This window comes from Lepisosteus oculatus, chromosome 10 (assembly GCF_040954835.1).
Source record: "Lepisosteus oculatus isolate fLepOcu1 chromosome 10, fLepOcu1.hap2, whole genome shotgun sequence".
NCBI lineage: Eukaryota > Metazoa > Chordata > Actinopteri > Semionotiformes > Lepisosteidae > Lepisosteus > Lepisosteus oculatus.
Window position 1 is genome coordinate 40,853,640 of NC_090705.1, and position 27,339 is coordinate 40,880,978.

Genomic DNA, 27,339 nt, shown 5'->3' on the forward strand with positions numbered 1-27,339 from the left:
AGTCCCTCAGTCAGATTCTATATCTCTTTCCCATATAACACATAGATGATGTTCCATTTCTAAAATACGGATCTAAACAAATGCAAATGTTGGGCGACCCCTGTTTAGCATAATGGAATCATCTTGGTTGATATTATTTTATATTTTGTGATGTTTACGGCTCACATTTCTCTTGGAAACTGCACATGGACCACAAAGGAGCTCCTTCTGATAGTTAGAAAAAGAAGGCTGGCTATTTGGAGTGATCGAGTTAACTTCTGGTTAACATGAGGGCTTCTGTCAGGGATGATATTAACTGTAAAGGTCATGTACTTTGGAAAAAAAAATCCTGCATGAGAGTAATGAAGGAATGAATCCTTGACCCGTGCTTTTACCACACTGTAAAACGTATGGAGCAATCTCGGATACTTACCTGCTCCACGGCTTTTAATTCCCACTAATCTTGAGGCGCATCTTATTTTCAGCCGGGGCTGTTTTCACACATTTTCAGTACAGTATCCAGTTATTCTGTTGTCCACACTTTGTATTGCGATGTGCAGAAAAGAGAGTGCTTTATAGGAAAGGTCAACAGGATAATAAACTATGGGAGTTTCGCTGGCATTTGAATGCCTGCAGGAAATTAAAGTCTCAAGGATATTCTGTGGCACAACTGTCACGGGTGGAACTCTAATTTCAGCTCGTCCGTTGGTGGCTCGTCATTCCACAGATAGGAGGAGGAGCAGGCTGGAGGGAACATGGGTTGTCTTCAGTTAACAGCATTTTGCCGTTCCCAAGGAGCCAGGGCTTAGTCCCCTGCTTGTGTTTCAGTCTAGGTTAGCAATAGCGGGTTTAAATTCTCTGACACGCAGATCTGCTGAGCTAGATTTTCTAACACCTTTTTCTGCTGCGTGCTGTTTCCTCAGAGGGGATTCTAACGATTGACACTCGTTCTTAAATAACCTTAAATGGCATATTTGTCCAGGTAGGTTTGAAATGCCACCTTTTTTCTCTAACCTATAGTCACTGCCAGTTCTTAGAATGCCACATGATGAACTGTAGGTAACACATTTGAAAACATGAAGGTAGTCTGTGATTGTGCTTTGTGTGCGGAAAGTTACACAGGATGTGAATGACTTCAATTTTTGTCACTGCTTTCTGTACCAAATGCATACAATACATTACATACAGTACATACTGTATACTGTGTTGGAGCCTTCTCTGTATACAGTCTTACAAACAAGACTTAAACCTGCAAAGAAACATATACTGTATAGTATTGAACAGTTATCCTTAATACTTTGATTTTAAATTCTGAAAACAAAGTTAGTGCTTAGTATGTCTTAATTGATTTGAAGACACATCCTCACAATGGCTTGTGAAGGGTAGTGTAGGGCTTTTAAGTTATTTAAAATCATGTCAGCTTTTTTGCATATTAAACCATAAAATCAAAACTCGTTTAGCTTTACTGCAGTCAGTTTTAGTAACATTGTTCTTTTAAAAGAAAGAAGCTGGTTCAGTTGTTTTATATACTAGATAGATTTTTTTTACGCCAGTCAGATTATTATTTTATTACCAGTACATTAGCTTCAGTTCGTGACTCAGAGTTTTTCCAAGGACATGTAAAGGAAATGAAATGTGCTTGTTTGTTCTGAAGGCACAGTACACAGTACACAGACACCAGCTTGCCGAGTCCCATTGAATACAAATGATTTAACTGGAGAATTTCAGCTTGTTTGGATCAACAATTTATTGACCTCTGTAAGAACGTAGCCAAGTCAGCCTCTTCTGGATGATACCTAGGACCTCCTTAATGCCACTATCTAACAGGTCCTAGCTATGCGTTAGGTCCATGAGTAATATTCTCGTTCAGTGCAGCCTCAAGCTGAGGTGTACTGTATGCAGTGGGAAATGGAAGAGACAAACACTCATTCAGTTCAACTGTATTTCCCTTGAATTTATAAATCAATTAATATGACTGACTCAGTTTTTAAACTTGATTTTGTTCTTAAGACCTGTGGCATTTCAAGGCCATACCATATTTACTGAAGACATTTATCTCCTGTTTTTCCCCTTTGCCTTTTTGGAGGGCACGGGCACTGCACACCTAAAATGGCAGCTGAGTCGGTACAGTATGTCCAATTTTATATTACAGCCTCTGATAAAGACGTGATTTAGTTTTGTAGACCCCTTTTAAGGCATGGCAGAGATCAGCCTGAGCTGCTCTAGGTCTGATCACTGAGGTGCAGTAGTTTACTGTGTCTTTGAAAATCTATGTAAAGTATTCTCCTGCAATGTACCATGTAGTATATTGTATGTTAAAGTAGTACACACTACACTGTAGAAAAACAATATACAGTATGGATATGCACAAAATACGTATACATGTATTAATTTTCATTATTTATAACTGTCAATACATTCAGAGCTTTTTAATGTTGTTTTTTAATGTGTACTCTGTATTGCAATTTGTCTTTGATGCAATGCGTTTTTCTTTCTGACTACAGTACATGCTCCGTGTTTGCCAGGATGAAATGTAGCTGGTGTACTTTCTCTGAGATTATGCTATTTCTCTCTTTTCGCTTTTTTGGGTGAGGTGACTTTTTGAAATCTTACAAATAATGGGCAGAATAGAGAAATTAATTGTTCGTTTCGACACACTTCACTTCAGAACTTGGCCTCAGGTGTTCTTTTTTGTGTCATAATCCACTGATAAGGTAAAGAGCAGACTGAGAGGGGAGCTGCTTCAGTTTGTGGGCAGCACTAAACAAGCAAAGGTCTATTTTAGGTTGAAAAGTCAAATAAACACAATGTTTGGACTGTTGTGTCTTCTTTATGTTTGATGTACTGTATAGTGCTGCTTTAAAAAGCTTAAGTCATTTGAAATATTTGGAAATAAACAGAAAACACTTATCTCTTTGAGACCCTGTATGACCAACAGTATATCAAGGTGACACACCTGACGAAGGCACATTGTGTTTTTGCTTTACTGTAATTAACCTCGAAAAAATAACAACAATTTTAAAAGACAACTATTCAAGTGCATCAAATATACAAATAATATTTTTCTTTAAAAAAAATGACTCTCCTTTCATACGAAACACGGTGCTTCATTAACGTTACAGAATATTTTAAAAATAGATTCAAGCTTGTCATTTTGTATGGATCCTTATAGTTCTGGACTTTTAAAGTACATTATCTGTGTGGTCATTCCTGGCATTTTTCTTAATTGTGTTTCATTTTACTCTCAGCTCTCAGCTAGTCAGGTAATAACACTGTCGAGCTACTGTATTTAGCATCAAGTAGTAGTGTTTACTACTGTAAGTAAACCTATTTCCTGCACCACTGAATGAGGTAAAGGAATTTCAGCTGTCCTCTTCCTTGTAGCAGTCTGCTCAACACAGTGTGCATTCAGACTCTGCTGTTCCACCTAAAGACCAGTGGTCTGTACTGGCATCGCTTAGGATTGGTAGGAGTCTCTTCGCAGTCTTGTCTCGTTCAGTTTGGCCTTCATTGTTTTCCGGCTTGCAGGAGCACACCATCTGGAGCGCGTACAAGAAACAAGACCCAGACTTTATAAGCGGGGGGGGGGGGTCGATTCTTCAGTGCGGATTGTAATAATGAAGAGGGAGTACTCTTGTCGCTCGACTGAGAGCTTCAGAGTTGTTATTCCTGCTTAAATGGGAACAGTCTGCAGGGGACAACAGGACTGCAGAAGGATCCTTGTTATTCATAATCACTGTTTCAATTTCCACATTTGCATAGATTTTGGATTTGTGTGTCCTTGCCCTTCCCCAGGGTGACCGGAAAAGGTCAGAGCTTTGGCCTGTCTGTGCTGAACATGACTAGTTAGCTCATTGCTCCTCACCAGTCTTTGCCCGAGGATGAGGAAACTGCACATATGTTCTTGCTAGATTTTAAAGCAGAGGAAATTCTAAGGAGGATAGACTTAATATGCAGCAACGCTATAATTAAAAAAAAAACTGTTAAATACAACAAAGCTTCACAGATTTATAGTAGTATTTCTTTTTTTTATGCAGATAATTTTTGTGATAGTAACTAAAAAGGAGGAATTCATTTGAGCTAATTTCACTCTACATGGAACTGTCACTGGGGTGGCACAGTGGAACAGAGATTAGCTTTGCTGACTCGCCGCACTGGGGCCCTGGCTTCAATTCCAGACCTGCATGCTATCTGCATGAGTTTGTATGTTCTCCCTGTGTTTGCGTGGGTTTCCTCCAGGTGGTCCAGGTTTCCTCCCACATGTAGGTTAATTGGCTTCTGGGAAAACTGGCCCTGGTGTGAGTGTGCATGTGTCTGCCCTGCAATGGACTAGAGTCCCATCCAGGATGGATGCTGCCTTGTGCCCGTTGCTTGCCAAAACAGACTCCAGCTCCCCTGTGTGTTAGTAAAGTGCTTAGAAAATGGAAGCATGAATGCTACTTATTGTAATTGCCTCTCTGTGTCATTTTTTGCCTGTTCGATCCAAATACAAGTCTGCAGGTCAAGAGAACATTTTAAGGAAGATCATCAGTTAAGCAGACCGATACCTGGCTATAGAGTTTGCACAGTTCTGAACTCTGTTTGACTTAACTTGACTTCAACTTAACACATTTGATTTTTCTATTCATGGTCTATGTCGATGCCAAGATCAATATAGCAATTTGTTTTCAATACAGTCCGTTGGCACCAGCTTGGAAATACGCTAGAACAAGTATAGTCTGAGACTCGATGATCCCTCGTTCTGTAATTGTTTTCTAGCATAGTATTTACAAAAATCAATAATTTATTAAAACTATAGGTGGTGATGCTGTCCCATACTGTATACAATGCAAGGGGAGTTCTGGTCAAATTTTATAGCAACTGGAGTTTCATCAATCCTTTATTTAGTAGAATTACTCTGGTTTAATAAGCATACCTCTTTATTGCGATTTTCATTCTTCATAGCCACACTTTCTGTGAGGACCCTCATACTGTATAAGGCGGGGTCGGTGACTCACGGCTTTTCAGTGGTACAGGTATATTGATTTTATTAAATTGCCAGTATAAGGCTTCAAGGCCTGGTAATATAGTTGGGTTCTATTGAAGTGCTCCAGCGATGTGCCGAACTTTATTACAAGAGCTATTTAACAGTTGTTGAGTGTAGATAATGTGAAGAATTATCTGTGTGAAAGCTCATATCATTTAAATTAAAATGACAAGTTTTAAAACCTTTTCTGTGTCTTCTAAAAATACATTTCAGGTAGTCTTATTTTGTCATGATTTTAGTTAAAAACTATTATTTTTTAAAGTCCCCACCCTTCATTATTGCTTTATTAAGTGGGATCATCTGTGTGCATGTTCAATAATACAAATACAACACCTTAACAGTGTCAATCCAGTTATTTCCATTGAACAGTTGCCATGGCCTGTACATCACTGCTGTTAAATGAAGATGATTGTCCAGTACAAACTGAATTTACAGCATTTTCCATATACTGTGCGTCATACAGTACACCTTGAAGTTTGTGGTGGAAATTAACAAACAGTCCTGTATATCTGAGGGGGGGTTCGAATTTTACACGTTTTGTTGATTAATTTTGCAGCTCATGAGGATGTGAATAGCCTTCAAGAAACACAATGCAAACATCATAGTTGACACAAATCACAGAACTTGGAAATTGCTTATTAAAATACACACATCTGATGAATGGTCATCTCTGATAGAGCCTTTCCCTAAATGAGAAACTCACATACTGTACCAGCCACATTCAACAATCAATGTGCCTTTATGCAGTATTTGGGTATCTGCACAAATTAATTTGCAGTTTATTAAATCAGATGTTGGTAACAATGCTATTAGTCAGGTTTTTATTTTTGACATGCAAGTGGCTGATCTCTGCCCTTCCCCTACATACAGTATACTGGATTAGTCAATTATGAAGCCAGTAGGTGAAAAAAATAGAAACTACAGTATGTTAAAAATGCAAGCAGGGGGAACGTTTTTTGCGTGAGAGTCTGCAACAAGCTACAGTACCATGTTGTTGAAGCTGATACCCTGGCCTCTTTCTAGAAACGGCCTGCTGACATCCTTGGATTAGCTTAGCTGTGAGCAACTAAGTAGGGTAGATGGGTTGAAAGGCCTTCTCTCTTTGCTTTTATATTTTTAAGAGTGCACAGTGAAAATGTTCATAAAATCCCTCTACTGAATCCCTTTGTCGCCTTTGAAACACCCCACATTCGTTAGTATATTTAGATGAAAACTGTTAGATTCTGTGGTAAGGTTATATTGCAATATAACCATCCCATGCAACCCCAAATTTTGACATATTGTGTCTACGAAAATACAGCATAAGAGCAAAAGACCAGTCGTCACTTAATCAGTAATTAATGCCCTTTGGTTTCCTCACTTAACAATTACTTTGGTAGCAGTGAAATAACTGAGTTAACCTAGACTCCTCTATTTACAGCAAAATATACCTAAAAATGTGTATTGTCCATGTTTTTATGATTTCATTCTTTCAACAAGAGGAACAACAATTTGGGCATCGACTTCTCATTTTTTCAGCATTTTGTGTACTGTAAATTGTCTTTATAATTTGGTTCCTAGAATCTCATACTAAAAATAGTTTTGAACAAAGATTGGGAATTGCTTTGACAGTTTCAATTTAAAACACTACCTGTTTTTTTTTAAATAGGAAGGGCATTGATTTTGACACTGGTGGGCTGTATTTGAAGAAATAAAAGCGCTGAGAAATAATTCCTACTATTTCTGTGGCAATAACAATGTCAAATGAAACAAATACCATGATTCTCATTAATCTAGAAAATCCATTTACACTTGTATTTAAGTACATTTTATTGATTAGAAGCACAAAAGAGAAAAATTCGATATGAATGACAGAACTTTGTCATGACAGAGAGAACCAGAGAATATATGGTGTATCCTTGGCGTCTCCTGATTTCCACCCATTGCTTGCCAGGATAGGCTCCAACTTCCTGGTGATCCTGAATCAGATGAAGGGTTAGGAAATGAATGTAAAAATGACCCATTTCCTAATAATCTCAAAAGATCACTATATTGACGAGAATATATTGTAGCATTTCTGGGTAAGAAGTTTTCAAAATATTACGATGTGGTTGCAATAAAATGAGCTTTCGAAGAATAAATTAATATTTGCTAATGGAAAAGAGTATTTCACAGATTAGCATGAAGCTTGCCTTTAAGGGTGACAGTTGCAAACGTAGGCATACTGACTGCCGATGCTTGAATTTGAAGAATAATTGAGAAATTCAACACATCTGCAAATGACGTCGTGAGATCAGGGTTAATCCATCCAGGCAGTAATGTCATCCAGAGAAATTCATCCAGGCTGTCTTGTTCAGCAGTGGTGCCCACAGGCCATAAGTCCGTCACTGTCACAATACACAACATCTCTGTAGTGAAGATATAAATTGACTGAAGGTGGAAAAGCCCTGGCTTCCAAGCGATAAATCTTTACTAACAGGTACATGTGGCAGACCAGAGCTCATGCCGTTACATGAAACCCATTTCCCTCCATATTCCAAGAGATACTAATTGTTTGATCATTGGAGGACTCTTCAGGGAAATTAAAGCCATTTAAGGATGTATACAAGGCAGTTAGTGTGTATTCTCATCATTCAGACTTCAGTAAAAACACAGTTAACTGGTTTGCGTGGGCGTTCGTTTGTTTCAGTCTTGATATGTTAATTGAGTTAAAAACAATGGAAAGTCCTAAAAATCCAAAGAAGATTTAACTTGTGTTATGATTGCTACTGTAAGAAAAGCTATGTATTTTGTATTTGCATATTTCATCTTTGCCAGCTCCTTATTAGCAACTCCCAAAGAATGCTAACTAAAACCCTATGCTGTATTTTGCTGGTATTGGGAAACAAGTGGATATTACACATTCACAGAAAAATGAGATGCGATTGAACATAACCAGGACACATTTAAAAAACTGAAAAAAAAATTCAGTAATTGAAAAATCGAAAAATTAATTGTCATCGAAATTCTAAAGAGCACTTATTGAACAACTTGATAAGCAGAGTATTTTTTTTGAGAGGGATGACTTAAGTAGCAAATTAGAGGGAGATGGTTAAACAAGGTTGTGCTCTTATTACATGAATAAAATATTGCAAAGGATGTTGCAAAGGTTACCAAGCACACATCAGAACAGTTCCGAATGATAGGAGGCCGTTTGGCCCCTATAGCCCGTTGAGTAGTAAGTATCTTATTGATCCAAGGATCTTATCCAGCCATTCCTTGAAGGAAGAGCCAGGGTGTCAGCTTCAGAAACAGGGCTGAGTAGCCTGTTCCACACTCCCCCAGCCCTCCGCTTGCAGAAGTACCTCCTGTTCTCGGTTTAAAACGTACTTTTTCACTGGGTTTCCATGGTTCCATGTCAGTTCCTTTGAGGATTTTGAATACTTCTGTCGGGTCCCTTTGTGGTTTTCCCTGTCTGAAGACTAAAAAGATTCAGTTCCTCCACCCTGTAGAGAGCAGGATTTCCCTTTAGCCCTGGAGTTGCTGCTCCTACAGTGTTTGCTGATCCTAATTCGCAGAGATCCTAACTTGACTCATTTACTAATTATAACAGTATGCAGGTCAGACATACAGTAGTACAGATCTCTGTGGTACATCATCATCCCAGTTTGAGAATTAAACCCTTATCTGTACTCTGTTTTGATGAACATGAATTTCCTTGAATGCCTACTGCTTACAATTTGAGAATTAAGGTTTATGAGGTATCTTATTATAAGCTGTCTTAAAATCAAAAATACTGCACAGCACACAATGTCAAATTCTCTTTTTGTATCCCATACTGCTGTTGATCATTCAAAGATGTCTAACAAGTTGCAAAGGAAGAGGTAAACTTTTATTTCATCCTGAAAGGAAAAGAAAAGAGACACAACGTTTCAGCTGTGGAGCCTTCTTCAGGCATGCGGATGCAGCTACCTACTTGTCTAACCAAGAAGTTGGTTAAGCAAGACCTACCTTTTCTAAACCCATGCTGGGCCATTCTCTGAGATAGATTTGATTTCCGTATAGATGACCTTCGAAACTAATTCAAATAATTGTTTTCACAACCATACTGTACATGCAGTAGAAGTGAGACCTATTAATACAGTATACTGTATAATTACATACAGTATAATTACTTGGATCAGTTTTTATCACCGTTCTTATGGAATTCCTCAGTTCACAGGTATTATCCCCTAACTGATCAGTTGTTGGAGGCGTTGGGTCAGCTACTGTTTCCTTCCTTGTGCATGATGACACCCCTGGGCCCCGGTGACTCATTAATCTACAGTAGAGTGCTTCTAGGGCCCAAAGTACTTCTGTCTCATCTCTGTTAATGCAGAAATGTGTTCTGACATTGCATGAAGCATATTGTTGAACTCCTCCTTAGCAAACACCTGAGTGAGACTTATTTATTTAAGGTCATTCGTAGACCTTTTATTGTCTACACGCTTCCCATTATTATCCGGGAAATTTCACTTATTCTTCCTCATATAATATTAGCCATTATTTTGTGCAACACAATGTGAATGGTTTGATTAAATGAACCCTCGACTGTCGTAACTTATAATATTTATTTCTTATTAAAGATTTAATGGTAATTTTTATTTCAGCTTTACCATTCATTTTTTTAAATCGCTTTGATATTTCAAAGATATTGCCCATTATGGTTTTTGACATCTTGCACATACAGTAAAGAGTGCAAGCGTTTGTCTCTTGACAGCTGCACAAATTGGCTTAAGGGAAGGCAAAACCTTTGATCATGTGTTCTTACTTATATTACATGATGTTTATGTCGCTTTCCAAGTTTCTGATGTTATTTTGTTTTAGCTGAGTGGTACAGTAGGACCTCAGAAGTGCTGTAATGAACTAGTTTAACCCAGAGGGGATGCAGTCAGTTTTCTTCACGTATTTTTAGGTCTTGTTCCGAACTGTATTTTCGGACTGTAAGTAACCTTTGTCTAGTGTGCTAGATTTGTCATTTTGAGGTGACAAGTTAAAAGAGACAAATGGGTAAAAGGGGGGACTTCTGGAAACATACAGAGTGTTTTCTGAATCTCACCTATTGATCCCAAACGTTTCCTATTGATCCTAAGTGTCAAGTGAATTCATTTCTGTGCTTTTCATGCTCTGAGCATTGTGTCAAAGTTTTCAATAATATGCTGTATTACCTAATTTCTATTACTGCAAATCACATAAATATAAAAGGTTTGATCGAATGTTTTATGAAAAATGAAAATATATTAAATATTCTATAAAACATGTGCAAAAGATGGAACGTGTGAGTATTTAATTTCAAATATTCTGCTGAACATCACCGATGTAGCACAATGCGTCATCTAATTTTTCTTGTGTCTGTCTGAGAATGCGTCTGCCTTTCCCAGGTCTGCCTTAGAAATTTCCCCGCCACATTTTGCATCATATGAAAATATATTTTTCCATTGCCATTACATTTTTCACCACCAACCTATTCACTGTTAGTTAATGTCCTCGACGAAAAAGTTAGCTTCTCCCTGCATTGTATGAAATCCACCACATTAAAAGCTAATAATAATTCTAACAATAGCTGTGAATCACTAAGTAATGCATCACGAAGGTGTAACTGTCATCATTACCTTACCAAAGTATGCATCCATGGAAAACATTGCCTGAAAAATGTGACCAGATTCTTGCGATGTAATTCATCAGACTTTGAAGGTACAGTAGGCACACAAGCATCACCAGACCATGCCCTACAATCCTTTTCAATTTCAGAAAACTGTTAAGAGGGATCTGAGACATGTTAAGGCTGAATAGAGATAATACTAGGTGTTTAATAAAGCAAAATAAACGTTACCTTTCTCCTTTTACAACATTAGAAGAACTCTACACATTTTATTTTATTTGAGACCTAAACAACAGTAGGGCTTTTGATGTATACAGTATTATAATTCTAAGAGGGATTCCAGTTCCAGTTTTTACTTTCTCACTAAGTTGAACCTTTTGAAATCTATCGAAATCTGAGAGTACCATGTCTTTGTTTACCTCATTTCCAGAAGTAATAGGAATTAGTGTCAAATATGTTCATGTAAAAGAGGAAACATATTGTGAACATATTTACCTTAATCTGTTTCATACTGATGAAAAACTCTACCTTGCATTCTTCTTTTTTCGATGTGAAATATCAGATGGATGTGTTTTAAACGCTTTTTTTTCAAGACAGTGAATTAAAGAATAGATTTTTTTTTAAATCTAAGGGCATAACATGTAATTTATAATAATGTAATTCACTTTCATGTTTCACTTTTCTTACATATCGATACTTTGCTTTTATAAATGACATGTTAAGCCCTTATATTTACTTATATTCTTTTTTTTCTGAATTCTGCTAGGAGAAGTATTGTATCATTTATTGAAAAAGCCTAAATCCATCTACTAGTTCCTTGTAAGAGATATTAAATGAAAATTGTAAGACTGTCAACTTTTTAAAGCAGTAACAATAACAAAACCTTTCAACATCAGGTGTCTTGGACAAAGTAATTACAGGGTTTAAGGCTGAAAGTTAATTGGTAAATATCGAGAGCAGATTTGTGAATTCTGAAATGTAGTGACATACTTTAATAATTACAGGCCATACTTTGGGAGCTGAATCATTTTATAAATTGCAGAACATGAGCAATTACAGGTTTATGTAACTTTTTGTGTAAGATTAAATAGTGCTTTCCTTGTCTGCCCACTGTAGCTTATTCACAATGCTTTATGATTCTTCCTCCTAACCATATACTGTAATTACACACATATTCTGGGGTCCATTCTTTATTGTTTCATTATGAATTTTCCATGTCCAGAGCTTGTCAAATCTGTAGGCCTACGATATATTATGTGATTCATAAAATGTACAGCAGTGATGGAGTCTGAGAAAAATGAGAGGATAGTGCAAAGACATTACATGAAGGGCAAAGTGAAATATGTACCAATGGAATAATAATGCCAACAACTAATTTCAAGCTACTGTAGCAGCTGCAAAGTATATCATGAAATTCTGCAAAGGTGCAGCTTCAATCTGAGAGAATTCATTTGAAATTTATCGTTCAAGCTCATTTAAACTGCCGGTTTTGACAGTAGACTAATGCTGTGACGAAACATGTCCCCTAACTCCATTTAAAAGCAAACCTACAGCACTGTCTAGTGTAGCATCTTGCGATTTCGAAGGAGACAGGATTACATCTTAACATCCATCCCCCTGAAGTTTCTTTCAAATCAAGGAGTGGTTTTCGAAGAATAATGTGCCAAAACATGGTAAAGCTGAAACACCTGCTGAAGGTTAGGAAGTAGAAGGTCATCAAAGATTGTTGAAAGGATTTTTAAAAGGATAGGCATGAAGGAGGATGTGCCATTTTGTCTGCTGGGAGACATATTTATAAATAAATAGGTGGTTTATGTCTACCTGAAAAAGCAGCTTGTGGTCAAATATATACAGTAAATGGCTTGAAATAAAGTTACTAGCATGTACTCTACATTTAATTTAGTGAGCTGTACAGAGAACTGTGGGCTATACCGTAAGTCTTATATTTGACACTCAGGATAACGTGGCTTCTTCTCGGGTCAATGGAATTATGGGAAGGCTGGGACTTATTTCTTGACCGGGGAAACATGTGCTACACCCTAAAGAAACTGTAGGAATGTGCCGTTTTATGAACTTGGCAGGTTTTTATTCTTCCTATTTATCCATAACCGCTTCATTATAATTTCATGAAGGGTTAATAAGAGGACCTGGATTGTCACTATTAAACATATTAGAAGACGCTATCTGCAGGGCCTAGTGCTTATAAAGTCCTTCCCTGGAGGTGTAACAGGGGGCATACAGTAGCTGAGCTGACTACTAAGTGTGCCTTCTTTTTATTCATCTACACATCAATCCGATCGGAATGAAAAAAGTGGCATTTCATATTTAATTGGTACATGAACACTGTGCTTGCCATTGGCACGTAAGCTAAGGGCATGTGGCAAGATTTTCTTGACTTTATGTTGTATTTTGTGAGGTGAAATCAGGGCTACTATATTAATTTTACACCTTTCATCTTCCACATAACTTCTTGGGTTGGTGAGACTGACTACGTTGTAGTCAGCGAGGAGTCTGTGTGCTTGTGTACACATGTGGTTTATACTGTACTGTATGTTACATTGTGTAATAATAGGCGCAAGCAGCGAGCGTCTTGCATCTCACACCTGTCCTGTCCTGGCCTGGCAGGAGCTCCTCGCCCATCAATAGCTTGTTGAAATCAAAAAGGAAGCACCCGCATAAAGAGTCCTTAATATGGCGCTGGACCACCACGAGACCCCAGAGCAGCTTCAGTGCACCGTGGAATATACTGTATTCTACAAGTGTCTGAAACATAGAAACATGGGCTAAAATGGACTGTGGCATTACAACACTGATACGTCTTATTTTACAGTGTTCCAAATGCCCATCCACACACTTTCAAAAAGATTTCATATCTACCTGTGTTTCTAAATATTTGCTCCATACTGGTCCACTTTCCAATGTACTGTAACTGCCTTGATGTTTCAGAATTAGACTAATCCTAGAAAAATAAGGTGTACAATCACAAGTTATACACTACATTGTGTTACCAACGCCTTTTATTGTGAGGTACAGTACTTGTTTTCTTTCAGTGCTGTGGAATGAAAGGAATGAATGAAAAGGTGGGCTTGTTTTGACCTATTTTATACCATTTCTACAGTATTGCAGTTTCCTTTCAGTTCATTCTGTCAACACGGACTCACAATAACCTTCCTGACTTTCCTAGAGCAGAGTAATTTTAATGAATGTATCCAAAAAGGAACAGATTACAGAGGTGTACCGAAACACAACAATAAACCAAGGAGATGAATACACCAAACCATTTTGTTACCACACAATTTTGTTGTATTTATGGCAATTATTGCTGGGAACAGTACCGCAAAGAGCAAATTAATTTACTGTATGCAAGTGATATGAGGTGTTCTGTACAGTTGAAAATGAAGATGAGGAAATGCTTAATATTTTAAACACTCTTAACTAACTTGCAGTCCTGCCCCCAATATTCCAAACAAGGTTATACTACTAGATAGTTACACAAGATGGACATTGAAAGAAAATTCAACTCATTGTGCACGTGTCTTAAACTGTTGCCACAAAGAGATAATGCTCAAAGACTACTGAAGAAAGATGTATATATAACAAAATTAGAAGCAATTCAGAACATCCCTGCAGGAATGAAGAGAGTGCAGTGTGTACGAGTGATGTTTTGCCAGGAAGACCTTCATTAGTTGATAACTCTATCAGGGAAGATAGTGAAGGAATGACGGGGGAGAACACAATATGCATAACTTTTTACTTAAAAGACTTAAAAGACAGCAGAAATATTTCTCATGGGATTGTTGGTATTCAAATACCGCACATTATATTCATATTTATCTCCCTTGTCAAACATTCGTTTAAACGTTAAAGAAAATCAAGTGTATTACATACAGTATGTAGACATTTCATACATCTGGGGAACTGATGAAAATATTTTTTTTAATACTTCTGCATTTCATAGTTGTAGAAGCTGCGCTAGTAGTATCAGACTGGTAGGATCAAATCCTGTTTTGTCCATTATTTAAATTTGCTTTTTAAAAATCAGATTTTTTTAACATACTGTATAAAACATCTGCAGTATGGTGATTCAAATATTTAAACAACACATAAGTATGAGTACAAAATATATGAAATGGGATGTAGAATCTATAAATACAGATGAAAGGACCGGCAGAAGTTGGGATGAAAATCTGAAACTTTAAGTAGAAAAAAATTTTAGAGCATGTGTTTGCGTTAGATTGTGTGTAGGAAAAAAGTACAAATATTTTTACTGCTTACAAAAATTGCTCTGAAAGCTGGGAAGGTTTCCCTTGAAGGTTCTATTGGCGATAACTTCAGCATACATCTTCAGGGGTCTAAATGTTCCTGGCATGAGTTGGATAGTTTGATGAGTCTCAGCATCTTGCCTTAAAGCTGTAGTAAACAAGAACTGTGCTGAATACAGCAGATTACAACCCATGGAGAGCTCTTAGCTATCTTCCTTTCAGCTCTGGCCTTATCTTAATTACATTTTTATTCCTTAAAGACAATAAGCCTGTTATTATAGTGCATTCTGCATTTTCCAGAGTCACCAATTTTCACTCTGCCTCCTGGAGAACCAGTGTTAGAGAAATATTTCAGATTAAAGCAGTTACAGAGCAGCACGGATGAAACAAGTGGATATTGAGAGGCCATTAGGCAGACGATAAGTGTTACTGAATTACACAGCAGAAGCTGCACTTTGCCTATCCCTCCCCCCAGTGTCAAGTGACCCCTGACAAATAGCTTCATTGGACAATAAAGCAGGGCTTTTCACTCAGGCTCAGGTGAACTAATGTAAAAGCCAACACATCCTGGTAAAAAAATATATCTTGTGGTTCATTTGAGCATGCAATATTGAAATCATAACTGTAATACTAAACTGAAGTTGGTCATGTGGGGAAAAGAATGTCTAAGCCCAAGCTGTGTGTGACAAGTGGGACTTTGATCTACACAGATATATTGCTTATTTTCTTTGTTTGCAGTTAAATCTTGTGTATATTTTTTAGCGCTCCGAAATCTCCAATTTCTTCAGTGTACTAAATGGTGCTTAAATCAAGTCTGAACTGCGGAAGCATGAAAATACACATTCATTTTGGATGTGCCTCGACATGCATGTGTACGATTAAGCCGCGGAAGGAAGGTTAAATGAAGGGTTTGACTAATATCTAACTATGAAATTTTGGCCAGAAAAGTGCGAGCCGATTTTCTTTTGCAATTAAATTCTGAACAGATTGCCTCCGAAATCGTAGTAGATCCGCCAGTGGCTTTTTCAGCCGATATTTGCATATGGCGACGGTCGTGTCGGATGTACAGTAAAATCGTTCCTTTACAATAGTGAGCGTACTGAGGGGCAACATCGAGAGTTTCGGTTTCTGTGAAATCTTTAGTCTGAGTGCGGTATGGAGACACTATGAGTTGTAGGCGAGCGATCTTAGAAGCTCACAATACAAATATTTGGACTGGTAGTGCTTCTGGTGCTACGAAAACACAATAGTTGTGTTATGGAGTGGCTCATGGTGCCCAACAGGCTTCCGTAGTTTATGCTCGAGGTGCTCTCTCGCCGCCGTACTGTGTGCCCTCCTGACCTGTTGCCTTCTGTGTTGCAGCAGTCTTATGCACCAGCGCCTCACCCCATGGCTCCCCCCAGCCCCAGCACCAACAGCAGCAGCAACAGCGGAGGCGAGCAGCTGAGCAAAACCAACCTGTACATCCGGGGCCTCCCTCCCGGGACCACCGACCAGGACCTCATCAAGCTCTGCCAGCCGTGAGTCCTCGCGAGCGCGCCCGCCGACCCCGAGCCCGCCGACCCCGATCGCGCACACCCCCCCCCCCATCGCCGGGGGACCCGTGTCCGTCGCAGCTCTGCCTGAGATAAGGTGGCGCAGTGAGGTGGCCGTATCGTCTAGCCTTTGTCACTTCGAACGCACACGCACCACTGAGAAATGTGTGGTGTTTTTTTAAATAGACTTGTTTTTCTTTTTTTTTAAAGCTACATTTCAGATCCTCCTTTGCTTGCTCTGTTGTTTTCCTCTGAAGTACAGTGCCTGAATGCTCCCAGCTTCGATGAATCAGGCCAATCGTGGGGAGATTCGTTTAACCCAGCAGCAGAGATAAGAATCTGCTGTAATATTTCACAATGAGCGTCATAAAAGGCCGGGTGGAGCTGAAGTTTTTTCATGTCGGGTCTGCATAGTTCTAAAACCGTTGAACCCAGTGAAGTATTTTGAACAGACATTAGAGAAGGAGAGAAAACCAGCCGATTTGGTTCTGATCTGTGTGGTTTAAACAATAAATTAGCAATGATTTCACTTGGAGGTGACAACAGCCAAGTGCTCTCATTTTTTATTTAGAAGCAGATTAAGGTCACAGCTGAGCATTAATATCTTTAAAGAATTGTGTAACCCTTGTAAGCTGGCTGGATGAAGGCGTCAGCCACATTAATAAATAATAACAAGTTATAGCATTGCGGTTTTTCACCACTTACATAATGATGGCGCCTTGTTTTATCACTAAATCTTCTGATATCCCTTAAAAGGAGTTGTGAATAGTAACAGCGAAAGAGCTATTTTCGAGTGCAACCAAAGACGAAGCTTTTTTAGGTTATGTTTCTTCAAAACGTTTCAAACTTTAGTTTATGACCCATATCTTTAAAAAACAGCCCAGTTCTTGAAATTCTTGATGACCTGATGATGTTTTCCATAACCTAAGGTAGCTGACTCTATATTTATTTATTTTTTTAAACTATTGTTTTAAATACTATATGGGCTATATGATATTAAATCACCATGATTGCTTAAAGCCATACACAGAATTTAAGTTTATGTTGACAAAGATCACCCTGCTGGGATTTTCTCCCAGACTACCTACTGTATTTGCCTATCTGTCTATTTACACTCGTAGCAAATCAAGAACACACTGTATATTTTGCTCTTAGGAATGATTAACTACACGGAGACCTCAATTTACAGCAATAAATGTCATCTCATTTAGCCATCTAACCTTGGTTGGATGAATGGCAATATCCCAGTCCAGTCAGGACCTGGCTCAGTGGACTGAGAGGTGTTTTTTTGTTGAAGGTGACTTCCAATTCAGTGAGGCACAGTGAGGGATGCCTCATGGTGTCTTGGAGACAATTTGCAATTAATATCTTTCATACTCTGACTTGCCACTGTGCTTTTTTTCCTTTCCTTTGTGTTATTTGTTTCAGGGAGTATAATATGCAAGGTAACTGAGCAGATTACCTTTATAGGGAAGATATCTGGAGTATTCCCGTTCATTCAACGAGCATGACTCTGAGTCCCTGTCGAGTCAAGGCCTCGGCACATGTTCCTACTGTGTGTCACTGACAGAGATCTCCGGTTTCGGAGGAGCGTGTTTAATTGGAATTTGGAGGGGAAGCACTTTAAAAATCAGTGTAAGGATTTAGTTTGTTAATGGAAGAGACGTCATGGAATTCTTCTAACTACTGCTCCGTGGAGCTGTACTACCAAATGTAAGGCACAAATCTCAATTAAGAGAGAGCACATACCTGGAAGCAATGTGCCCGGAAAGAGAACGCTATCATTATTCTATTTCTAAACTGCTCCCTGGGGTGTCTCCATTTGAAACGCAAAGGTAGCATGGCCGGTCTGCAGCAGCCTCTCCATTTTTTAAAAGAGATGATAACATAATGTAATGAAATGTTAATTTACGCTGTAGCTAGGTTTAACTTTCAGGAGATAGGACAGGAATAAACAGTAACATTTGGGAAGGTCAAGCGATGTTACAGTCTCTGGTTGGGTATGCACTGGCAGTAATGCTCCTTAAGGCCCGTGTATTAATTGCACAGTAGAAATGTTGACCTCTCCGCTTAAGGCTTTCAAGGTGTCAGCTTTTAAGTCTCATTGTATTGCAAAACTGGCCATCTACATATAGTAATATGAAAGCGTCTTTCCAGTCTGCTTCAGTGTTAGCCTCATAAGGTGCTATAAATATCCAGCGCAAGAGATTGTGTTTTCTGGATGTTTTAGGGCTGGTAAGGACAACATGATTCCCATTGAATAGGCAGGCAGTAAAACAAGTAAGCCTTTACCCACCCATTCATTTTCAGCCTCCACTTTATCCTTAGAGGGTTGTGGTAGGTGAGATCCTAACCTAAAAGGCACAGGGCCTTAGTCTAGTACCAGGCACGCACTGTACTGTACACATGCGCATCAGGGATTATAGAGGTACCGACTTGCCTTCACATTTTTGGGTTGTGAAAAGAACTTGGGGGGAAAACCCAAATGTTTCCCCACGAACACGCACTCTCTACACGGAAGGCGCCCCAAGTCCGAATTGAGACCAGGATACGAGAGCTGTGAGGTGGCATTGCTTAATGCTTTGTTCTGCCCAAATTAGTCTTTATCATAACGTTAGTAAATACACCAAGAAAATAAGCTTCTATACCTTTAAAGAAGAGAGTGTGGAACTGTTCAGCAGTGTGGTACACTTTTCAACAGCGTTTTTAAATACTGCCTTCCTATAAACGGTTAACTAACTTATAAACTGTTAAATGTTCTAATATAAATTCAGGCACTTAATTTACAACCGAGCTGACCTCTCGTGAAATAGCCTAAGCTGTAGCTGCTTGGGTATTTCAACTAATTCACATGCACAGCCATGTCTTTTAGATTGCTAGTTACATACTGGCATATCACATTCTTTAATCTGCTAGACAAAGAACAGCAAGGATACATATGATGATAATTCATAGATTAAAGTTTGTATACAAATTTGTAACAACCTACAATAAAAAACATTGCATTTCTGAAAGTTACATTACTGATAATTTGGGAAAAATGCTTGGTTCTCTTACACGGGTAATTCATATGCATCTATTATATTGAGCAAAATTTATTTTTATTACAGTAATTTCCAAGGTTCTTTAATTTTCCATATACAAAGCAATTAGGTTTTAGCAGATTTGAACGTTTGTCTGTATTTTGCTGTATTAAAGGGAATGCAAACTGTATATTTCAAACATCATTCACGAAGGTGTCAGACCATTCCTGTGCCCTCATTGGGAATGCAGGAACTATGAAACCTTAAGTATTTTGCCTAATGTGTTATATGTAAGAGTGTGTGATGAATACAGAAGCCAAGACTGTATGTATCCAGTTTCTTGAAGAAGCTGTTATTTTAATTTAGATTCTAATAATAAAGTGACAAAATGATTTCCATGAAAATTTGTAGTATGAATTTAACTTGGAAAAATGAAAGGAAACACTGTGCTTATTCTTATTCTTAATTCCCGATTTTAAAAGGAAATTACAGATCTACTTATGCAAAAAGGTAAAAAAATAATGAGTAATAAAACAACAAAAGTAATAATTTAAATAATTTATGAAGTAATTAATTAAATCTCAGAGATAGAGAAAGAGAAGGGACTCCGGATGTTCTCTCAGTGACGTGACTACCTGGAATTTCTCATTGCAGAATTTGCAGAAACGCCGACATAATGCGTTCAAGTGCTAAAGCAGTCAAACATGGTTGACATATCTGCAGTCTGAAAATGAGAATATCAGGAGATGCAAAAGAATGCTAAAAGTGAGCCCATGTGGCAATATGTGTCAGTTCATTAAAAAATGATCTCTCTCGGAGTTACTGTGGCAGCAAAAATAACAGAGGAAAGGCAGCGCAGAGTGTCTGAAAGGGCTGTTAATTACTGGAGTAATTTTAGAGAGGTTTATGATTTAAATAATATTTAAATTGTGAGAGGAATATTATACGTACCTGTTGGATAAAAACAGTGGCACGTTCTTTTCTCTGAGGAAACGAGACAGAAGAAATATTGTCTCAGGAATTTTGCAGGTAGCTAGGCATACTTTCATGGAAGGTCAGGGCATTTGGAAAATCCAGCATAATACAATATTAAAAGTAAATTTGCTGGGTTTTTTTTTTTTTTAGGTCCTAGTGAGAGACAACAGAGATAGATCCCTGGAGCACAGCATTAAAAAGCTAATTTAGTCATGTGATTCTTATCTTACCATGCTGTACTGTAACAAGTGCTCTGTAAAGCCACTTTACAAAGTTATGGTGCATTAGGACATAGAGGCAGTACTGAAATAACTGACTGATATTGCATAGAAAGTACACACAGGTAATCATCACATTTTGTAAATAATTCACACCATGCTAACCATACGTAGTGTATTAATTTTGAGGATGGCAGAAAATCTTAAGAAGGTCACAAAAACAACCCGGCAAATGAACATTATGTCTGACAAGACAAAATGTTAGAGACCGTTATAGTAGAATGAATGTCACGGTTATTTTAATAAGGTTAAGAAGAGATGCATCTTCGGTTTAGACTGGAACAGAGAGATGACAGAGACCTCTGTGAGGGTAACAGGGAGAGAGTGCCAGATTATGTCTGTGCAATAGATAGAGCATTGCTCATATGTTACCTCTTAGTCAGTGGTTTTACCAGGAGGCTGGAATAACATAATGGAGCAGAAACATAATGGAGTAGCATATCAGAAAACATAAATGATTTTAATGACCCGGGGATAACAGCTACTATATTAGAGTTCAGTGGCCATACTGTATACTGTATGTGTTTAAAAATGTCTGATCATTGGAATGTCCACAATTCTTTATGTAACTTCATATAGAATTACTGTTATAGTTTGTGTTGGTCCTTTAAAATGCATTGTTTCCTTTTCAAAACAATTTGGACTGTTACTTTCCCATGAAAGTTGTGTGACCATACTTTTGTCAAAACGCCAGCACTGGAAAAGGTTTTGCCTCATTGAAAACTAAGAGAAAAGCAAGCAGGGAAAACAAAAGCTTATCATCATAAACCAGCCCAGTTTCGCAAGAAGTGCCTATTTACAAACTTAAAAAGGAAAGTTTCTATTTTATTTTAATTGAAAAGGGAAACACCAAATGTGCATCAGACATCTGCAGGGATAAGTGGAAAAACTGTTCTGGTAACTAAAAAAAAAAAGTTACCTTCTATCTTTGTATTGTATTTTTCCCATGAAAGCTGCCAAATGTCTTTCAGCGAAATCTTTTCAAAACTTAACCAGTTACATTCATACAGTGGCTTAAAATGAAATGGCAAGCTGACATTCAGAGGTTCAGTAATGAATATTCTTTCATAGCAAGAAAAACGTTATTTAGAAATGACCTATGTGGGAGTCTATAACATACAGTCAATTCAGGCACAGAACTGAGTTGTGAGAAATGTAAACCATATAGACTAAAACTGAATAACAAGATTTTTAGATTAGAGAGATACTGTATATACAGTAGATGTACAGTAGATCCATTCTATGGATACAATGTTGTTTGGATACAATGTTGAACACATTTTTAATAAAATCTTTGACTCTGGCTCAGTCCATATCTCAGAATTTCTCCCCAAACTAGACGTTTTCTTTTTCACTTGCACTCAGTACAAAAAATGTAAAGACTGGTGGACATAAAGACAAACATCTGTTCGTAACTCCCTTTTAGCAAAAAGCAAGACCACCCTTTACTTCAAGAAAAAGTCTGAACATTTTAAATGTAAAATAAATAACAAAGGTCATTCTGAAAAGATCCATATAATGCTTCCTTAATGCATTTTCATATAGCAGTTCCTATTTCAATGCTATAAATGTATATTTAGTTTCATTGTTCTATGTGGTGGTTTGGAATGGGTCACACAATCTACTTCATACAAGAAAGAGGAGGATAGAATCAGTTATTCTTTATCTGGCATCTAAAGAATATTACTTTTTTACTTTAAATATATGCCTACAATCCCCTGGGAAAGACTGTTGGATTTACTTTGAACATTTAGTAACATATAATGAATCATCACGGTTACTTCGTTTTCTGCAGAATGGAACCATGGGACGTACAGTATATCTTTGGGCTTTCTCCTGTACTTCAAGGATGAGGGTCTGGAGCCCAGCAGACGAAGCCACAGTACAATAAAGAGTTGGTTTCTAAACAGTGCCTGGTGGTCTGTATTGATTTAAACCTCTTAAGCCCATGTCTTTAAAGAAAAGGATGTGGCAGTTCAGCATACAGCTGGCCAAATATTTAGCCAAGCGCACATGCTATAGTGTTCTCATTTACCCAGCTGATTTTAATTCTGTTCCAGTTCAGATGTGGAATTTTCTCCTGCATGAAGCTGCTGCACATTGTCCAACAGCCATTATTGATAACAACTCCGTGACCGGGGGCACAGGGAAGTGATATTGAAAGAAAACATCTGATTTCCGACAGTCTCTCTTCCGTTTCTTCTACACAGGCCCCGGGGGATTATCAGGGAGCCTTTCAAAGCACGAAAGAGAGTTTTAGACTTTTACTTTCGTTGTACACCGATTGTGGGCTTAAATGTTTGTTTCTGCTCCCGGAGGGATGATTTGAATTTTATTTCCATTGAAAACCTGCTGTCTGGTATTTCAACCTTGTGTGATAGGCAGCTTAATACCTCCTAACCACTCTGTAATTTGAGAACAAATTCCTGTTATACTATTTTTTCTGGGGTCTACAAAGAGAATTTATGGCATTCATAAAATTGTTGCACAGAGCGCTTTTAAAATTTGTATTCAATCTGGCATCCAAATTAAAAGCCGTAGTAATTGCTATGTATGTACTGTATGTTCTCTGTTCTTTTAATTTTATATTGAAAACTAAGCATCTGATGAAAGGCATACTGTAGATATTTTAAAAATCAATCCTGACTACAGTACAGTATATCTACACTTAAAATATACTTAAGTGACAATTTGTTTAATGTTCATTACATAACAATTCTACAGGTAGCTGCACTGACCTTCTTCCTATATACAGTATATTGATCGTGGATATCAATGGATTACAATGGTTAGGACTGAAAACCTTGCTTGGATAGTACTTCAATATACAGTATACAAGTACAATCCACCACATGAGAGGATGTTAAGAACATTATGTTCTTGTGTTCCTTCAGGAACAGTCTTAGTGAGATTTTGGGCTCAGCTACTTGACATACTGTAAAACAACCCAAATACCTCTTAGTTTCTGCCCTTCTTATCACCATACATACTGTATTTACCCTGAATGCTCTTGAATAATTACATTAGCAGAAATGACAAGCAGCTGTTTAGAACGGTATCCATCACAATAAAGCGCTGTTCCATTGCAGCTCGAATGACAGATTGATAGTAAGACTATTGCTACACATTTTAAAACATGTTTTTTTTTCTGCAAGAAAACTACAGAGCAGCATGGTCCAGGACAGCTTACTACTTGTGGTGTGGCTTGCAGTAGTGTGATAAAAAGGTTTGGAAAAAGGAATATTAAAAAATAAGAGAGTATGTTGTGTGGGAAAAAAAAAACATTGATTATTTTAAAATTAGGTTAAAGAGAATAGTAAAGGAGACAGAAGCAGAAAGAAAATGCAATTATAGTAACCAAGGAAATATTAAAAAGCGTGTGGACTGTAATTTTTAGTATGCACAATATTTCCAACTGTGAAATATATATCTCCTTATCTTTTTAAATAAGGAATCTTCAGATTGCTACAAGGAATAAAACATAAAGTTCACCTAAAAGTCATCTGCACTTTCTGATGCCTGAATGTTTGTAACAAGAAGCACTAGAGATGTCTACTAAAAAAAAAAACAGGACAGTTGAACGTAACATGGATGTTTTGTGGTACAGTACATCTCACACATTAAAATGCATATAATCTGTACCTTGCAGTTTACAATTGAACAAGTTTCACATATCTTATAAGGATTACTTTAGCCTTGTATTTTGTAGATCATAATGGGTAGAATAACAATCTCTTGATGTTTTCTGAGCTAAGCAACAATTAGTTTATTGAATGTGAGTGATCATGCAGTAAAGAATTGGAAATGATACATCAAAACTGAAGGTTACATGGAACACATGAGGACAATAAAATTGAAAAAAGCTGGAAGAGGGCTATATTTAGATCTCATGCATATTTTTAGTACTTTTTATTACTTTTTTGATGGTGCATGATTTCCATAGCTTGTTTCCTTCATTAATCCATCTTAACCATTGCTGTCATTTTGTGTGAAGCAGATCGATTTTAGGCCACAGTCACTAATTTGTATCACATTCACTGTTGACTAGAAATGTAATCATACCTGTGATACAAAGTATCTCAAAGTTGGAAATGTTGGAAATGTTCAGGATGCATAATGGAATGAATGAACAAATAAACCAGTGCAGGAAGAATTGTAAGACTATCCTTGCTACTATAGCAAGGACAAATCTGTCCAAAATAAACATTTGTTTTACAATAAATACGCACCGTTCAAAATTATTCTCTCCCCTGAAGTTAATATGTTGTTGATCATCCTTTAGCTGTGAAAACAGAAAAGGTGCTTCCTGAGTCTATTAACAGGTTCAGCTACTCCTCATTAGGCATTTTGGACCGTTCCTCCGTGCATCATTTCCACTGCTTCATGAGTTTCTCCTCGTGATTGGGAAGAGCTGTCTGTACAGCCAGCGTTCTTTTGGAATGAGATCCAGAGATGGTGATCGGAATCTCGATTTCATGCTCCTCAAACTATTTTGAAGTAGATTTGTGTGATTCAGGTCATCGTCCTGCTGGAAACTCCGGATCTGACAAACTTCAACTTAGCTTATCTGAGGGAATAAAGATTTAGGGTAAAAAAAAAAAACATGACGCGCTGTACTTTGAAATCCTTCTGTTCATCCATTCTAATCGTGGCGTGAGTACTGGAGTATGCAAACAGCTCTAAAGCAGAACGGATCCATTTCGACCCTGCATGGAAGGGATGACATTTACAGGATTTGGGTTTTACTATTCTGCTGTTCTGTGCTAATCATACTTTTGGTGAGACTCCAAAAACTCAATCTGTGTTTCACTTAGTAATGAAATAGTAGTGATTTGTTACCATGAAACACTGCCAGAGCCATGAGGTCAGCCTCGAATGCTATCCTAAAGACATTGTATACTCATGGTTCCAGAGGTTTTCCAAAATTCCCAAATCTTGGGTGTGAATCAGCCTCTCAAACCAATTTTCTGGCAGCACACTTCTGTAAATCTCTGCATTCCCTTCCTGCTGCAGCGGTAACTGTCCCAGGCCATGAACGTTTTGGGGGTGGATACCACCCTGAAACTGAGATGTCTTATGGATTTGTTATCAGTCACTACAGTTGTTAAGATCTGCAATCTTTAAACTTAGATCTTCAGGGAATTCTCTTGCTTTCGCCATGATAATATGGTCCTGAGTGTTTTGCCTCGTTGTCGGCTTCCTTTAATAGCCAGTGGAAATCAAGGAGACTTTCCGAATCTTTTAGAAGCTCCATAATGAGGTTTTGTGGAACTACCACATGACAAAAGGACAGTTTATATTTCCAACATATTTACAGTGTATAATTTAGAGAAACATACAGTTTATTTAGGAAAACATTTTTTGTTTTACTAGCAGTATGCATGACATATTTAGACATATTTATGCATACGGATTTAGGAATGTGTTTTCCAATAAATGTAATCTTTTTTCTGTTACAAGAAATTTCACATTGTATCAAGGGTATAGATACATTTTGAATTAACTGTTATTGCAGAGGTTCTGCAGTGTTTTATCCATAGATACAGTATACTTCCACATTATGCTGAATGAAGATTTATTTTAGATTTTATTTTTATACACAGTATTGTATGTTCATTTATCTTTTATGTGTTGCATTTTACTGCATTCCATACAGCAGAAAAACTTTGCAGGTTGAACTTCCCCACATAGAGAAAGGCTGTCATTACAACAGCATAGCTTAGACGCGTCTTCTGATACCCCTGTACTGAAGCATTGCAAATGCTTCTTTATTTCAGTAAAGGAGTAAAGACACTGATATAAACAATAAATTGTATCAGCAGAAAACTCAACCTTTTAAAGTGGCAGGTCTGAAAATCTTAGATTTGTACAGTATAGTATGTTACTGTATGTAAGCAGTGTAACTCTTGTCAGAGTCTATAATTTTTATAAAATATTTTTGCACAAATTATATGTTTGTTACAATTTCCCTGTTTTTAGCTTTGGCTGCTCTTTGAGTGAAACAGACCTAAAGGAAATTTCTATTAGGTTGTGTGTCCCTCCAATTCTATGTTAGTATATTTGAATCTGGTTAAAGATTAATGTGCTCCTTTCATTGCTTATGTATAATGCAGTTTCCTGAATTGCACTAAATGTTAAAACCTTTGAATACATGTCTATTACACTGAAAATAAGAAAATGGATGAGAAGATTATATTACATGGAAAATAGCCTAGTTAATGAAGACAGAGATAAATTTCCACTAGATTTAAACTGTTTTCAACTGGATGACATAAAGAAAAATAAGTAATAATTTTTTTTTTTGTCAGATTTGCTGAGTTTAATCTTTTGGGCTTCAGTGAAATTGTGCAGTGCAGTACAAGTCATAGCAGAAAATTATCTGTATTTTAACAATGTATGATAGTGACCTTAGTACGGCTTCAAATACAGTGCATTTCTGAAATATAGTATGTGGCCTTATAAATTAGTAAGCGATGTCATGTATAATGATGATTAGGTTGCAAAATCGAGTTATCTGAAAGGCTAAAATATCAGTTATGTTTACATGTACTGTAGAATCATTTGTTTCAGCAAAGAATCCAAGACCTAAAATTTAGAGAAAAGAGTGAAAAAGGAAGTGACAATATCCAGAAATGTTACAATAAACTCATTAAACTCATCAA

The 27,339-nt window shown here is 37.4% G+C and overlaps 1 protein-coding gene across 11 annotated transcripts in view; it reads left to right on the plus strand.

The window, feature by feature from the left end:
- The window catches only part of rbms3 (RNA binding motif, single stranded interacting protein), a 354,207-nt gene that overhangs the window by 172,166 nt on the left and 154,702 nt on the right, over positions 1-27,339 (plus strand). For 7 of the 11 annotated variants that reach the window (XM_015356975.2, XM_015356978.2, XM_015356976.2 and 4 more), the window contains one exon: positions 16,229-16,386. In XM_015356975.2, coding sequence (XP_015212461.2) covers positions 16,229-16,386 — 158 coding nt within the window. The remainder of the gene's footprint in view (positions 1-16,228; positions 16,387-27,339) is intronic. The other 4 variants (XM_015356977.2, XM_015356979.2, XM_006635545.3 and 1 more) reach the window with 1 other exon arrangement.